This window comes from Heterocephalus glaber, unplaced genomic scaffold (assembly GCF_053883595.1).
Source record: "Heterocephalus glaber isolate CG9 unplaced genomic scaffold, H.glaber_assembly_v1.0 deba00000809, whole genome shotgun sequence".
NCBI lineage: Eukaryota > Metazoa > Chordata > Mammalia > Rodentia > Bathyergidae > Heterocephalus > Heterocephalus glaber.
The window spans coordinates 1547400-1564532 of NW_028258163.1; the positions used below are offsets into that span (position 1 = coordinate 1547400).

The 17133-nt window shown below is 45.5% G+C and overlaps 2 protein-coding genes across 38 annotated transcripts in view; one reads left to right on the forward strand and one right to left on the reverse strand.

The window, feature by feature from the left end:
• Positions 1-4905, forward strand: part of Tp53bp1 (tumor protein p53 binding protein 1) — a 94850-nt gene extending 89945 nt beyond the window's left edge. For 20 of the 29 annotated variants that reach the window (XM_087207319.1, XM_021241685.2, XM_021241681.2 and 17 more), the window contains 5 exons: positions 1872-1958; positions 2499-2593; positions 3182-3381; positions 4038-4183; positions 4549-4905. In XM_087207319.1, the coding sequence (XP_087063445.1) occupies positions 1872-1958; positions 2499-2593; positions 3182-3381; positions 4038-4183; positions 4549-4736 (716 nt within the window). In that variant the 3' untranslated portion in view covers positions 4737-4905. Of the gene's footprint in view, positions 1-1871; positions 1959-2498; positions 2594-3181; positions 3382-4037; positions 4184-4548 lie in introns of those variants that run through there. The other 9 variants (XM_013078378.3, XM_087207313.1, XM_004861685.3 and 6 more) reach the window with 2 other exon arrangements.
• The window catches only part of Tubgcp4 (tubulin gamma complex component 4), a 35556-nt gene continuing 22052 nt past the window's right edge, over positions 3630-17133 (reverse strand). For 2 of the 9 annotated variants that reach the window (XM_004861682.4, XM_004861679.4), the window contains 9 exons: positions 15628-15678; positions 15123-15228; positions 13356-13463; positions 12814-12952; positions 10046-10223; positions 9384-9518; positions 7883-7999; positions 7127-7266; positions 3630-6407 (listed from right to left, as the gene is read on the reverse strand). In XM_004861682.4, the coding sequence (XP_004861739.4) occupies positions 6395-6407; positions 7127-7266; positions 7883-7999; positions 9384-9518; positions 10046-10223; positions 12814-12952; positions 13356-13463; positions 15123-15228; positions 15628-15678 (987 nt within the window). In that variant the 3' untranslated portion in view covers positions 3630-6394. The other 7 variants (XR_205957.4, XR_002388323.2, XR_002388324.2 and 4 more) reach the window with 7 other exon arrangements.

A 17133-nucleotide genomic window follows, 5' to 3' on the forward strand; every position in this document is an offset into this window, starting at 1 on the left:
GTGTATGTGAGGAGCTCCTTTGGCAAGGATGTAGTTTACTTTGATCGTAAATATGTGGGGTGTCCCTTGAGGATTGTGTAGAAATATCTAAGGGTGTTGAAACAAATATTGATGGCTTTGCTTTCATAATCTCTAACAAACTGCTAGGCTTCCTGAAGCCAGCACTTCACAGCCAGCTCTCTAGATGCTTTATTGCTACAGCATAGTCAAAAAGCTGACTGTGGCATGAGTGCAAGCTGTTTTTCATTTTCTGAAAAATCTGTGTGCCTGTGTGAGACCTCATAAACTCTCTTCACAAAAAGTAAATGAGGAATTTGGACAGATTTGTTTTAAGGGATCACCCAGGTTTTGGTAGGAAGTGTGCTTATGTGAAACGTGTACACTTTATGTCAGTTCCTCCATCCTTGCACGCTGCCGTAGAGCGGCAGAGTTGATAATTTTGGTGTGAGAATGCTTAGGGGCTTTTCCATCTCAAGGCTGAAGACATCTGTACTAAAACAATCCTCTGCTGGGCCTGGGCATTTAGCTCAGTGGTTCCGCCGCCTGCCCCAAAAGCGCAAGGACCTGAGTTCAATCCCCGGAACCAAAAAAAAACCAAAACAAAACCCCAAAACAATCCTCTGATTTGCTTTTTAAGAAACTGTGTAGTAGATGTTACAGATGGGAATTTTTAGACGCTAGTTTACAACAGGAGGATGGTAAGATATGTAAGTCTACTTTAGGAGACATTATTTATTAATGCACAGTTAGGAATGTGGCACCCAGTCTCCACATCAGACACAGAACTGGCTCTGGAGCTGGGTTTGTTTAGTACCTTCATCTTACGTCTACAGGTGGAATAAAAAAACCTGTTGACGGTAGCCTTCAGTTGAGCAGAGCACTCATACCCAGAACTCAAGAAAACTGAATCCAAACTAAGTTGAGAAATGAACTACTTGAGCAGAGAGTAATACTTGATAATACAAATATAAGGACTTGTTACTGGGAATTGAAACTTAAATAGATGAGGACTAGGAACAGTCCTGGATTAATCAGATTTACAGTAGAAGTCTTGAGAAGAATAAAGAACCAGGAAGGTGTCGGCAGTGACTCAGCAGTCTTGGTCCTAAAGATCATGACACCATACACTGAAATACAGTAATGCCTCAGTTCACGAACACTTCTGTTTAAATAGCAAACAATTTGGTTTGCAAACAGAAGCATTCAGCAGAATTTTGGTTCTGTTTGCAAGTTCCATATGGCCATCTTTTCCAGAATCGTAGAATGAATACAATTTGTAAACCGAGGTACCACTGTACCAAAATGATCCTGTGATAAAAGTTGTATTCTGAATTTCTTATAAACATTAAGAGTTTCTAGTTTAGGTTTTTGAGAATGTGGAAAATTCTGAATTAAGAATAAAGGAATACAGGGCTGGGGATTTAGCTCAGTGGTTCTTTGCAAGGACCCAAGTTCAATCCCTGGTACCAATAAAAAAAAAAAAAGAATAAAGGAATACAAGTGAACAGGCTGGCCACATCATTCCTAAGCTAAGCAGCCAAGACCTGGGATTGGCCTTCACTGCCACCTGGACAGCTCCAGCAGGAAGGGAGGGCACTGAAGGACATCTCTGCAAGGGCTTGGCTGAACTAGCTTCCTTCCCCATGGGTGAGGGAAAGGGGAGGGGGCCTGGCATTGAACTTTATGTGCTGGGTTGGGCTTTTTGTGATAAAATTTTAATTAGAGCTTAATTTCCTAGAATGCCTCATTAAAATCTCTAATGACTTTTTAAAAAATGTGTTAATATATGAGATGAGCAGATGATAAGAAAATAAGCTCAAATTAGATATTTGGTCACAGAAGCAATTTCTAGCTGCCCAGGGTCATTACAGCTTCAGCCTCATCTGTACCTTCTCCTTCACCCTCAAGACCAGAAGTCACGGTGCTCAGTGTCCTGAGGTCCTTCAAGACCAGCAAAGGTAGATGGTTTTCCACAAAAGGTTGAAACCTGATTAACCTTAGTTACGTTTTTAAAAACTACACTTTGTGCATTCTGGTTTATCAGATTTCTAGTATACAAGGGATACAAAAAGGCTGAAGTGGGAATTTGAAGGCTTATTATATATTAAAAAGTGATTCTCAGTCATTCTTCATCTCCACAGAAGGCAGAAGTAGAGGAACTGGGATTAATTGGCAGCAGGAGATTTAGGGTAGACATAGCAGAGCTTCCTGATGGCAGGGGTCATATCCCTGGGAAGGGGGTGTATGTGGGAACCATTAGTGTTTTCAGGTCTAAGACCTGCCTTCCATCCTCATCTTTCCAGTCAGTCGTTCCTGCTCTTGTCCCTTCTTGTAGTCTCAAGACAGATTTCCTTCTGAGCTCCAAGGAAACCCTAGATCTGTCTGGGACACACTGCCGTGGAGATGGGTGGAAAGTAGCAGGGGAGGCAGTAAGATGGAGGCTTGAAGGAGAGGAGTCCAACTCGTATTTTTATCTTGAGTTTTTTTTTTTAATACAGAATTTTTAGAAATTCCTCCTTTCAACAAGCAGTACACGGAATCCCAGCTTCGAGCAGGAGCTGGCTATATCCTTGAAGATTTCAATGAAGCCCAGGTGAGGCATTTTTTTGTGCAGCCACCTTGAGTGGCAATGATAAAAGCCTACTTTCTGCCCTGAGAGTCTTGAAAGTTTAGATAAAGTAGCCAGAGGTTTCAGGAGCCTGGGAATGGTTAAAAAACTTGCATGAAAACAGGAAGAGACATTAGAACTGAGTTAGTTAGTGGCTGTGGTTCTGCTGCTGGGACAAAAGCAGATTGAAATTTATGTTTAGTAGAATTCCTACTAGTGTTAGTGTTGCAGATTCTTAGCCTGAAATGCTGAGTACATGGCTTTGGTTGTCCCTTGAGGACTCAGGCCCACCAGAAGCTGCAAGTGAGTCAGAGAAGATGTCTAGGGCAGTGGTGGCAAATCTATGGCTTGTGTGCTGCAGCAGGCTGTTTGTATCACTGAAAGCTCTAAGACAGGTCGCCACTAACTAGTCTAGGCAAAGTCTGGGGCTTTCAGTGAGAAGAACATCCTAGGGCACAAGGACAGACTCACTCCAGTATTTTGGATATGCCCCTCTCTAGTTCACTAGGGCTGCTGTTCATGAACCTTCCACAGACATCACCACACCCATTGGCTCTGTGCCTTTTCTTCCAGTGTAACACGGCCTACCAGTGTCTCCTAATTGCTGATCAGCATTGTCGAACCCGGAAGTACTTCCTGTGCCTTGCCAGTGGGATTCCTTGTGTGTCTCATGTCTGGGTCCATGACAGTTGCCATGCTAACCAGCTCCAAAACTACCGTAATTATCTATTGCCAGCTGGATACAGCCTTGAGGAGCAGAGAATTCTGGATTGGTGAGTATTTAGGAATCCATCCAAAGCTGAACAGATAAGGTAGAAGACAGCTTTTGGAAGGAGAATTTAAAGGAGAGAATACATGTTTTTAGAAACTGCAATAGCTGTAGGATAAGTCACAGAATTTGAGTGGGTTTAAAATGATTTCAGAGGGCCAGGGATTTAGCTCAGTGGTTTCTGCCGCCTGCTGCGCAAGTGCAAGGACCTGAGTTCGATCCCTGCTACCAAAAAAAAAAAGATTTCAGAAGTTCATTTATTTCAGAGTTTATTTCCATATTAATTAGGAAGGAAACTTTTGAAAATGTGTGAGGATTTGCATATAGATTCAATAGTCCCAACTTGTAAGTATGGGGAACTAAGTTGCAAGCAAGCATTTAGAGAAAAAGAAAAAACAAAGCTCAGGAACATGATTTGGATTATTCCCAGCCCCTGGACAAACATAGAAGTCAGAATAGTAGAGCAGAAGGAAGGGATCCCAGAGAATACACCTCACTCACAAGCAGAGGGAAGGAAGGGGGTGACCCTGATGTGGGGCTTAGCTTTGAAAGCATTTTATACACACAAGATCCTTTGTGTAAGAGCTGTTTGCCGGATAGTATCTGTTACTCTCAGGTCCTTTTCAGTTCCTAAGGGCCTTGTCTCTGACTCCTTCACAGGCAACCCCGGGAAAACCCTTTTCAGAATCTGAAGGTGCTCTTAGTGTCAGATCAGCAGCAGAACTTCCTGGAGCTCTGGTCTGAGATCCTCATGACCGGAGGCGCAGCCTCTGTGAAGCAGCACCATTCGAGTGCCCATAACAAAGGTACCTGTGCAGTATGCGCTTTGTCCCCCACCCCAGGGATGCCCTTAGACCTGTGGCTCTTGGGTTTGTGCACTCGTCAGTCCTGATAGGTGGACCTTGCCCATACTCGGGAGAGTCCCACCTTCAGGAGGTGAGTAGACGTGAGTGAAGCAGTGGGCTGTTCACACCCCTGGTTTTCTGTGGTGTAGTTAAGCTTTTCTACATGGTCGCCATCTAGCAATCACCTTTTTACTTTCACTTGTGCTCGACGTAATGGCGTTTCGGTCTGGGCAAAGTGGGGTACTCTGGCAAGAAGGCACTGCTGTCTTTGTAATGGAGGACTGAGTTAATTGTCCTTTCCTCATTCCCTTCCTCGCTCCCTACAGATATTGCTCTAGGGGTGTTTGACGTGGTAGTGACAGACCCCTCGTGCCCAGCCTCCGTGCTGAAGTGTGCTGAAGCACTGCAGCTGCCTGTGGTGTCACAAGAGTGGGTAATCCAGTGCCTCATTGTTGGCGAGAGAATTGGATTCAAGCAGCATCCAAAATACAAACACAATTATGTTTCTCACTAAAGATATTTGGTCTTTCTGGTTTTATTCCCTACTATTGTGGAGATTGTGTTTTAACCAGGTTTTAAATGTGTCTTGTGTGTAACTGGATTCTTTGCATGGATCTTGTATATAGTTTTATTTGCTGGACTTTTATGATAAAATAAATGTTGAATCTCTTTGGTTGTAGTAACTGGGATTTCTTCATCTGTTTCTTCGAGCTTGATCTCAGCAAACAAGACAAACAGGACTTTCTCTGAGGTTCTCAATAGGCCTGTTCACAAACTCGGCAGTGAACTTTGTTTGGGCATCACTGTCAGAAAGCGATCCAGGCTCTTTAAAATGCTGTAGCTCCAAAAATCTGATTTTGAAGTAGGCAAGGGACCAGACTACTAGGCCAAACGTGGAGCGGGACAGCGGCCAGCTCCTTCTGAGCAGGGTTCACTCTGGACTGCTGACCCGTGGGCGGCCGTCCCGTGCTCAGGTGAAAGCTAAAGGGACCGGGTGCGGTCAGAGGACAGTGCCTCTGTTAGGTTAAAGGGACACTGAACGCTCCACTCAGAAACCAACTCTGACTCCTTCCTTCACAGCAGCCGGAAGCTCTTCCTTCCCTGGCCCCAGCGTCATCTCTGTAATATCCTCTCCTCTAGATGGAGGTCAATAGATGTTTTCTACAAAGAGCCAAAACAGTAAAGACTTTAGGTTTTGTGGGCCATCTGGTCTGTCTGCAGTCACAGACTAGGGAGACCCGAGTGTAGCTGTTTCAGCAAACCCTGTGCACAGAAGCACACAGCAGGTGATGGCTTGCCAAGCCCTGCTCTAGTGGCAGCAGTGGGAGGGTCATCTTTAGTTCACAGCTGCAGGGGTACTAAGGGTTTCACAGTGTGTGCTAGAAGACCAGGTTTAGTGACTACAAACTGAGGCCAGAACTTGCTTTTTTTTTTTTTCTAACTTGAGGGAGTTCAGTGAATATTGACTTTGTCTACACCCATATGAACATTAATGATTTTTTTCTTTGAGAGAAATGCTTTTTACTGTCATTAGGTAGAGTTGCCCTTTTACTTGTCTAAAAGGGCTGGGGCTTACTGACCAAATTCTTCACATTCACAGTTCTGAAGATCCTTAAGGGTAGGAGACTTTCCATCATCCACTTCTGAAGGAGGAAAGATAATCTGTGTAGGTGTAAGTTACGCGTGACAATGAGGGAAAGCCTGTCTTGTGTCTTAGTTGGTGGTGATATCCAGCAGTTAAACTGTTAATAATTTCTTTTTTACTTCTCAATCACAAACTATGTAACTTTCTGATGTTTACTGCTGAATCTCCCACACCCTGAATTGTACCAAGGCATACAGTAAATGCTTAATAAAATTGCCTACATGAACATATCCAGCAGATGTTTCAGGGTGAGGAAGCCAAGCTCTCTCCAGGTCAGCAGAGGGACAGTGGATGATCCCACAGGTCCTCCTTGGCCGGCAAATTAGGAATCCCCCAGGGGTGGGGCAGTCACCTGTCACATGGGGACGATGGGAAGGGTTATACCGCTGGGTGCTTCCAGGAGAAAGGGCAGAGTCTTCTCGTCAGGCACCGGTGTTTGGTGAGGGGCTAAGTGTTGTGAATCTTCTGTTATAAACGTGGAAACTGGTGGAACTGACTGTTTTATCAGTTTATGGAAGCAGAAATTTTCATATCCCAAAACTACAAAAGAAAAGAAGAGCCTCATTAATTATCATGCTTTTCTTGGGCCGGGGATTTAGCTCAGTGGTTTCGCTGCCTGCTACGCAAGCACAAGGACCCGAGTTCGATCCCCAGTGCCAAAAAAAAAAAAAAAAAAAAATTATCATGCTTTTCTAAGACTGTCTTTAAAGAAACTTAAATCATTATCTAGATAACTTCACCGTAACACTCAAAGAGTTTCTGTGACTCCTGCTAAAATCACATTGAAAAAAATATGCTCAGGGACATTTCAGACAAAAGGGAGGGCAATAAAGTGCTTTTATGAAAGGAAATAACACAGACCTCTGGGAAGCCAGCTGCCACTGAATCGAGATGTTTTAAAAGTTCTGAGTCGGAAGCCGGGGGCCAGCAAAGCCCAGGGCCTGTGGCTACATCAGCTGTTTTGTGTCAGAGCTGGGACCAAAAGCCACACTGCTGCCCAGTGCAACAATACATAACCTAGCAGAGGACATGAAGCCCTTCTGTCAGCAGTTTTAATATTTTACTTTGATGTTTTTACTGGAAAATAACCATTAAAATTACTAAAGATGGCCAGACACACTCCTGTATCTTTGAGCCTTGTTTATGAAATAATGAGGGTGTTTGGCTGACTAAAGCCACCTTCCTGCTCTGGAATTCCACAGCTCATTAAAAAACCACACACACAAAGTCCGTTGACAGTTTCCACGTGTTGCTCCTACCTGCCCAAAGTCCCACCAGCCTGGGTATAGTATTTATTATAATCTAGCCGTAACAGTAGCTGGGCCAGATCTGAGTTGATCTGATGATTCCGAACACTGGAGAGAATCTTGAACAGGAGTGAAGATTGGCGGCTAAAGCCCTGCAGAGAGAAGGCCTCAGACTGTCATCCCCTGAACTTTCTTGTTCCCTGGGGAGTCAGGACAGAGGGGCCCCTGGGAACACCCTTGTTCAGAATTCCCCAGAGCCACCTGGCCTTCCCATAATCCCCTTCTATCAGCTCCTGTAATGACTTCCTCTTAAGTATTGTACCAGTTCTTTAGAATGTAAGGCTTTCTATGAAACGACTTTCTCTTTAGTAGGAATTTAGCAGCTGGTCTGATAAATCTATTCTATCATGCACTGGGGTTGGGGAGGGCTTGTTTCTATTACAGGGAGACAATCTCAGTGAGAGGAATTTAGTTCAAGGAAGGAAGGAGGTAGGATGGGGAAAGTGAGCACAAAGCCAAGGTGCATTTGGTAGGCTGAACAAACTACCTACTGAGGGTGAAACTATTTTTGAACACAGAGGTGGCACGTGAATCATCTACTTCAAAATCAACTCATACTGACATTTTAATCTCTGTATCATGTTGTTTGTGTTTGTGTGCTGGGGAAATGCTTTACTAACTTGGAGGAAAGATCAGGAACCCCACAAGGGCAAAACCACCGCTACCCTGTGGACAGAGCCGTGTTCTTCCTGTGTCAGGCTTGCTCACCTTCACAAGAATGCTCAGCTGGGCAGCTCCACGCTCATCCAATGGGCCCAGGTTCTGACTGACCAGGGAACAGAAACTGTGACAGAGATCTAGGATTTCATTCAGGCAGTGAAATACCTGCTCGGGAAAGAGGACGGCCATTAGAAAAAGAAGGCAGGCACATCTGTGAAATGAAAGATGCAGGAAAAGTCTTATTAGCTGACCTGCACCTGACCTCACACTGCTACCCACACGGCCTGCTGGCCCTGGTCGCAACACCTGTGAATGCATTCAGGCTCCTCCACCAGTCACAATGCTTGCACCACAGAGCACGTTCCTGCTCTGAGCTATGTGTTGTCCTCATGTCCGGAGCACTCCTCTTTCCTGTCTGGAGTGCCCTTCCCACACTTAGAGCATTAGTGAGCCCCCTGGTCTCTGTGCTGTACTCTGTACTGTATATTTGGCATCCTTTAGGCCACCTATGCTGTCACCGATTCCTGTATAAATGTGTCTTGTTTCTCCAACTAGATTGTGAGCTCCTTAAGGGCAGAGCCATGACTTATACCTCTGTATCCCCAGTGCCTTGCGTACAGTAAGCACTCAATAAATAAATATTCAATGGAGATGATCTGTTCTGACCCTCTGCTTTTCCCCCGGATGCACTCGTGCCATGCAATGACAGGTCTACCCAGTGGTTGTGGTTGTTTTCAATTCACAGAACCTTTTGGAGTAGCATCTATTTAATTCACTTGCTGACGTAGTAGCAAAACTAACAGCCCAAATGGCAGGGCACAAAGAGAAGGGTGTAGCACCTATGTTGTGACACACTGAGCAGTCACAGCCAGCCAGATGTAAAGACAAGATCATTTCAGGCTTCTTGCTTTTAATCCTGGACTGGCAACCAGTCTGTGAAGCAGTAAGAAGTAGGGTGCCTGCATCCCACTCTGGGGATTCTAATTTGAGTGCTCTGGGTCCCAGGGGATTCCACTGTGTGGCCAAAGTTGAGAACTGCCATGAGGGAGACAGGCATGTATCCTGACACACACACAGACACGGAGACAACTGTTACTCTACGGGTCCGTGCAACAACTTTGAAATGGCTGGTTGATCTGGTCCAGCAGATCCCAAAGACAACTGCTTTTCATTGGTTTTTCTTCAATGTCAGAAATATTCCTGAATTTATCTTCTTTTTCTTTTTGGTACCAGGGATCGAACTCAGGGCCTTGCACTTGTGAGGCAGGCGGTGGAACCACTGAGCTAAATCCCTGGCCCTCTTTATCTCTTTATCTCTTTCTTTCAAAAGGTTAAATGCGTAATTCTTTTATCTGTTGCTGTTCCCTCTACAATATAAAAGTTCAGAAATTCAGCAACACTTCAGTTTCCTTTTAACATTTCCTTTCAGTTTGGCTTTGTAAGTTGTTAAAAATGTTTAAAAGTGGAACTGAACAAGCTCTTAACGAGCTTCCTAGCCTGCCTGCTCCAGTGCCTAGGGGAGCAGCCCGTGCCGACCGGCCCTACTTACGGGTTTCAGCAGGATGAAGGACTGAGCCAGCAAGTTGCTTAGGAAGTGGTCGTGAGCCAGCCGGATGCTTTCAAAGTCGCGGGTAGAGTTGATTTGATGAAGCAGCTGTGAGAACTGAGACTCCAACACATCTACCTGGCAGACAGTGACACATAATTTCAGCACCTTCATATTCCAAGCGCTCTGTTCCATCCTGTCAGACATGAGGCCTGACAGGATGGAATGGAAATTCCTTGCTGCCACTTGTCTTCCCCAAAGCACTTTCAGACTCACCAAAGACCACAGCCATGCAGGACATTATATATGTAATTCCTAACCACTTCCAGTGTCTTAGGGACCCCTCTTTCCTGCCCCAACCTAATCCCCACTCATGCCCCATCCCCCTGCTTGCTGACTTTAGTTAGTCCTACAAGAGTCCACAAATTCTAGCAAACACCCTGGGACAAGTCAAACACTGCACTGCTCACAAGGACCCTAACTCCTATTCCCCTGTCTGTACAGTTCCACTTTCCTCTAAAACGCCCTTGAGAGACCGGTATAACCCCTGAGTTTCCTCAAATGTGAGCACTTAACTAAATATAGAGCTGCAGACCCTCTTCAACTACAGCCTACCACCTCCTAGACTTCATACCCCTGCCTCCTGCTCATCCCCCAGCATGCACCTGGAGATAGTACTGGAGATTATCCACCAAGAATGCCATATGATTTCGAAGGCGCCACTTAACTGCATCGGTCTGGTTAGACTTGAGGTGCTTGCGTTGCATCTGCAGGGCCCAGCAATGCTGCAGTTCAGCCTGGACCCGGCGCACACTCAGCAAATACTTGAAAACAACATTGTACCTAGGACAGCATATCAGGATAGTTGAGACAAACTTCAGCCCCACAACAGACACTAGGACTGTGTCACCCTCCTCCCTCAAAGGAAAGAATGGCTGGAGACTCAGACACATGCATTATAGCTCATGTGGGGTGAAGTATCACACAGCAGTCAAAATGAATGAACCAGCTACACAAGTGACTTAGCAATATAATTCTGAATGAGAAGGGTAAAGTGGCAAAGATCACATTTAAATAAGTCTTAAATGAGCTAAAAGCAAAAAGAAAAACCTTTGGGGTAATATACAGAGATGTTATAAAACTATAAAGAAAGGAAAGAAAACAAGGAATTTATAATATGAGCCACCTTGGGATGGGCGGCAAGGGGACAGGACTGGGAAGAATAAACATGAAAGTTAGCAGTGACTGTCATGGCTGTGTCTAGATGTCACCCAAAGGCTCATGTGCTTACAGGTGGGGCTTTTCAGAGGTGGCTGAAGCTTCAGTGTGTGAATGTGGATTGAGTGTGCAGTACTGCTTTAGTCCACGGATTGGTTTATCATAGCTCTGGGGGTGGGTAATGGGAAGCCCCACCCTGGATGTAGCTGGCACCACCCAAAAGGCTCGCAGCTTGGATGGGTAAGAGGGAAAAAGGAGGGTTGCTGCTTCTGCTTGTTGCCTCCTGTCTGCTCTGCCATGAACTGTTTTTCCTCTCGATGTCCCTCTGCCATGCCACCCTGCCTTGGAGTCAGCCAACTATAGACTGAAACCTCTACAAACTGTAAGCCAACTAAACCTTTCCTCCTTTAACTTTGGGTGTCAGGTATTTTGACTTAGCAAGGAGAGAAAGTAACTAAGAGGGTGATACAGGATGATGTGCGTGGGAAGGCAAGAAGGCCTTCCATGAACCAATTAGAGCATGTCATGAACCAAGGATTATGATGATTCTGATTCTCTGTCCCAAAGGCCCAAAGATAAAAGCTTCCCTCAGTGAGAGCACAGCCCTGCCTTCCATGACCTCAGGGCTCACTGCATAATGCTGAGCCCTTTTACTGAGAAGACACACGGAAGAGCTCCTGGTTCCTTGTAGAATTGGAGGCATATGGACCTGCTCAAAGGCAGACCTGCAAAAGACAATCCAATTTTACTTGGTTTTAAGTCTTTTTGATCTGTTTCTAATGGAACAAACATATTGAAATAGTAGACTCTGTAATAGTGCTGGGAGGCTGAGGCAGGAGGATCACAAGTTTGATCTTACCCTGGACAATTGAGACCCTGCCTCAAAATAAAGTAAAAAAAAAAAAAAGGACCTTGTTTGGCTACTGGTAAGAACAAAGATAACTGTAAAGACTTTTTCAGATAAATGGGATTACTGTTAGTTTTCCTGGTGTGACAGGGGCTTTGCAGCTGTGTTGGAACTTGCCTCTGTGAACTGTGCAGCAGCCAGGTGAAATGACCATTTTGGGGCTCACTGTCACAGCTCTAGTATCCATGGCCAAGGGAGAGGAGCAGCAAGCAGTGTGGTGCTGGTGGCTACTGAAGCTGGAGAATGTGGATGTGGGAACTCTTGACAGTCTGAACTACTGTGTATATTTAGAATTTTTCATAATAAAAGCTAAAACACACTTCTAGATCCTTTCAGGGTTGAGAGTGTGTTGAGCAGGGAGGTGTGGACCATGGCCTATGGGGCTGCAGGCTGTGGTGTGGCGGCTCCTGGAGGAGGTCTGTGCACCGTGAGGGGCTGAGCCAATCCTGTCCCTGTGTGTGCCCAGGCCTCCACAGACAGGGCTGGAAGAGGAGATGGGCCTTCTGTTTCTCTCTTCCCATTCCTCGAGCCTCACTTAGTGTGACAGCTTCCCTGGGAAGAAGTAGATTCTCCCACTTCCTTTCTGGAGCTTTGCTTCCCTTCTGGTTTGGGGATGCCTGGTCCTGACCAGAACAAGCAACAGTGTGGGCAGACTCGTGTACAGAACACAGCTGGTCTAAAGCCATCCCTGTGGCTTGGCTGCCCCATCACCTCCCTCATGGGGAAGGGGATGGATCTCCCCAGTCACTAAATCCATGACAGACATTCAGGCTGGAGGACTTTAAAGGAAAACGTCATCATCATCAACATCAACAACAACAAAGAAAAGAGGAGGGCAGGGGATTTAGCTCAGCGGCACTTTGCCTGCATCGTGCCTGCCTCTCAAGTGTAAGGTCCTGAGTTCAATCCCCAGTACCAAAAAAAAAAAAAAAAAAAAGGGAAGAAATTTGTCAGGTTTGATGGAATCATTAAGGGCCAGCCTCTCAATGTGATACCTGGAACCTCATTTTCCAGAGGTCACTAACTGGCAGCTGACAGACTGCTTGTTACTTAGCAAATTATTTTTAAAAACTATGTTTTAAGTGCTTATAATTCTCCCATTCATTCTAGCACCCACTGTGTCACCTCTGCACGCTATGTGCAGATCTGGCTGGCCCCTATAGACACAGCAGTTGCCATTCTCTAATTTACAGATAGTTACAAACTAATTGGGTGGCTCTCTTGCTCCCAGCAATTCTATTCCTGCAATTTTTCTCCCTTGGAAGTAAGGTGGGTAATGTTCACCTGTGAGACACTAGGAATACTCACTTCTCCAGCACAGCTGGGGTGAAAAGAATATGCAGAGGCCATTGTACTTTGTAGGAAAGGCCCAGGGCTGCCCAGCCAGATGCAGGGGATTCCCGGGGGGAAGTTTCCCGAGAAGGCCCTTCTCTTGCCTGAATGCCATCTAGGATCAAGAAGAGAAATAAGGAATGACAATTTGGCTAATCCAGAATCAGACTCAACAAGGTGAGCAACATTAGTGAAAAGAACTTGCTGGAGGGACTCAAAGGCAATGGGCATGGAGTCTTGCATGTGAGGATCTCTTTTGGGGGCTTTCAGATTCTTTCAGCACTAATGCTGGAGGCTGGAGAAAACTGGCCATCCCACAAAAACCACAGCCTAGGCATCTTACCTAATCTTTCTAGGCTTCCAAGCTTCCTTTTTCTCCTGTACACAATTAGAGGACTGGACTGGATGCTTTCTAAGATCTAAAGTGATAATTACCTGGTGTCTGTGGAGGTAGACAGATGCAGAGATGGGAAAAGCAATGTGACCAGAGGAGCAGAAAGGCACGGAGAAAGGCAAACCTTTGTGCTCCTTCCCATGAAACTCAATGGTCAAGTGCAACAGAGGGAGAAGGTTGTCGTCATCCAGCAATACCTTGTGCGCTGACTGCTGAAAGGCCACATTCACATCTGCAAAGAAAGGACACACAGGCTGACCGCTGTGGCCGTGGAACAGAATGGACAGCTATTGCTTCTGCCTGATCAGTGTTAGTTTCTTCTTCGTTTTGCTGGTAAAAGTGCTGTGGAGAACCATCTCTGCCTCAAATAGCACAGCTAGCTCTGGGGGCTTAGCACTGCGGCCTGGTTCTAGGGCTGGCTGGTGTGCCATGCATGCACACAGAATGTCACACTCTTTTGCTGCACTAGTTCAGGATATGAAAGTGACCCAAACTAGGCCAATCTAGAGGCCCAACTTAGATGCTTTTTTCCTTTTAAAATAGTAGAGCTCTTCTTGAGATTAACAGGCACTTAATGCGCTGGAGCCTATCTTGCTACCACTCAGGGTGGGCTATCTGAAAAGAAAGGTAGAGATGAAGGATGGGAAGAGACCAGGTACTAAAGGTGAATCCTGGGAGAGCCACCACACCTCAGGGCTTTCCACCTGTAACAATCAGTGTGTCCTTTCATTTCTTGTACCAAACTTGTTTATGTGAGTTTGAACTGGATTTTCTCTCTTTCCTTCTCTTCTCCTCTCCCCCTCTTCTCTTTCATCTCTCCCTCGCTCTGCTTCTTTCTCCCTCCCTCTCTTCTGTGTCTCTGTCCCTGACTGTTCTGGGAATCCACACATGCTAGGCAAACATCCCACCACTAAGATACATTCCTGAATTGGGTTTTCCTATATCTGCCACCAAAAAATGGAAGCATAGTGGACACACATTTTTTTACTGAGTTAGAAAAAAAGAAACACCCTGTATTTTTTTTCCTTACTGCTCCTCTCCCCGGGTACTGGGGATCAAACTCAGGACCTTGTGCTTGCCAGGCAGGCACGGTGCCACTGAGCTCCATCCCCGGCCCTCTTTTTTTTATCTTTTTCATTCTGATCCTTACCCAACTCTCTCCATAGTCGGAATGAAAACAGCCATGAACTGTAGGAGTGGACACTTTGCTGAACTAGGCCTGTCTTAGTGTCTGACCTCTTTAATGGTACAGGGTAAGCATGTGACCTGGACTGGGCCAATCAAAACCCTTTCCCTGGAATTCTTTAACTTGCTACCAGAGACCAGGTATGGTTCCTTTGCAAGACACGGGGCGGGGGGGGGGGGGGCGGGGGGGGAGGCATGTTCTGATGGTCCTAGAAAGTCAGCAGAGTGCAAAAGACACAGACACAGGGAGAGAGAAAACTGATAGTATCTAAGTCCCTCATTTTAGTTGTTTGAGGCCCAGTTATATCCCTGCCCCACTCGTTTTAGATAAAACAGCAAATAAATTTACCCTTTTAATCTAGGCGAGCTAGCTCAGGGTAGGTTTCCACTGTCCATAACAGAAAGAATTCTATGCAATAGTAAGTCACACTAAGTCCCAATAGGGACAGAAATGCAACAGAAATGCTGAGATGAAACACCTGGTTTGAGGACTGCATCAACTCATCCACAAAGAATCACCAGGCAGGGTGCTGCTACTAATGGCCATGGCCTGAAGCCAACCTGCAAGTCTTCCACCTCTGGAAGTGCTGCTCTGTGACTCACCAGGGCACTTGTATGTGGAACAGGCCTAAGAGCAGCAGCAGCAGGCAAGAAGCACCCTGCAACTTCAGTAAGCTGGACATTCTTGGGGCCATAGGGCAATTACCATGCTCAGTTACTGCAGTGGGCGGTGTTTTTAACATGTGCTGAGCCGTGTCAATGAAGGCCTGAAACAGTTCTCCTCGTCCCAGAAGGTAAAAGTCTTTAATGATCTGAGGAAAGAATTTCAGTTTGCAAATCAGTAAGGCAGGGCTAGAGGTCTTTGCTATCCTGAGGGAATCAGACACGTAACTCCCAATCTTACCAATCTGAAGGACATGGGCATTTGGCATTTCAAAAAGGCACATCAGCAGCTCCTCACCGCAGGATGAGTGGTTTGCATTTGATATCATTTATTCAATGGCAACATGATTATATTACACAGAAGAAAGTAAACTCCCATATTACAGGGGGTTAGTAGCACAAGGTATCATCTGCTCACGTGAGTAAGACCTAATGAGTCCCTGTGAAGTCTGGGTATAGGCAATCAGTACTCTCAGAAAAGGTAGAGAATGTAAGTCTGTGTCCGCTAGCACCAGTGTTAAGAATTAAAAGAACAGCTAAGTTATTACCTTCAGCTGACCCAGTAAATCTGACTCTTCTACCATCAGCTTCCAGAGATGCTGTGAAAACAACCAACAGAAGTTAATTTCAATGAAAACTCCCACAAATCCAGCCGTGTGCTGAAAAGAGTATACACATAACTGATTCAATTACTCCCAGCAGTGAAAGAACAGCTTGACAGTAAACAAACAAAACAATATGATATAAATGTCCTGAAATTAGTGGTAATAGCTGCATGACACTGTGAATATACTAAAAACCAATGATTTGCACACCACTTTAAGATAGCTAAAATGTTGACTATTATGTTCTGTGAGTTTAATTTCAGTAAAAATAAAATTTAGTTTAAAAGTATGATTTACTACATTAAAGCTTAAAGGAGAAAAACCATGATTACCTCAAGAGATACAGAAAAAGCATTCAAGAAGATTATATGTTCATGACTTTTTTTTTTTTTTTTGAGACAGGGCCTTGCTGCCGGGGATTTAGCTCAGTGGTGCCGCTGCCTGCCTTGCAAGTACAAGGTCCCAAGTCTGATCCCCAGTACCCCTCCACCCCCCAAAAAGAAAGAGAGAGAGACAGGGCCTCACTATATAGTTCTGAGAAGAAACTACCCCTCCATATGGAATTGGGCAACTATGGGTTAACAGGGTAACTATGTTCTTTGTGGAATGCACCTGAGTAGTGATGACAATTTCTGTAATCTGTCACCAAAGGAGTGCAATGGACTCAGAAAGTCCTTCCAGAACTCATTGCTCTCCCCCGCACCCTGCTCTGCTTTGTGTAAATCCTGCTTGCTATATTCCCAGGGAAGGGCCGGGGATTTAGCTCAGTGGTTTTGCCACCTGCCTTGCAAGCCCAAGGTCCCGAGTTCGATCCCCGGTACCCTCCCCCCCCCCAAATATATATATTCCCAGGGAAACTCCAATGAAAGTAAGACTCTGGACGTAAAAATAAGTATATAAAGAAGAGAAAACTTCTATTTGGTGTTCACAAGGTGACACGAGTCCCCTTTGAGCCACTGGCTAATAAAGCCACTTTTGCTCCTATCTCCTGTGTTTGAGTGCTCTGTCTGGGAGTCCTCGGCAGTTTCTTGCTGCAGTTCAGGCTATCCTTGAACTCACTATGTAGCCCAGGCTGGCCTCAAACTCACAGTGATCCCTGCCTCAGCTTCCTGAGTGCTGAGATTATAGGCATGTGCCACCATGCCAAACCCAAACTGTCATGATTAACTGATATCATCACTATCTTCACAAAAAGTCCAAAAGAATGGACACACAGAGCATGAGAACTAGTAAGAGAATTCAGCGAGGTTAATGATTAAAAATGCAAAACTTAAGTGCACAGCCAGCACAGAAGATATTCCTGGTGACCCTAGAGGGCTCCACAGAGAAACACATCAGTGGAACAAAGCAGTGGCTGCACCAGGCTGCAGTGGCTGGTGAGTTATTTGGGTTCAGACATCACCCAGGAGAGGGTGATTAGCCGGTAGCCGTCTTGGAGAAAGGTCAACT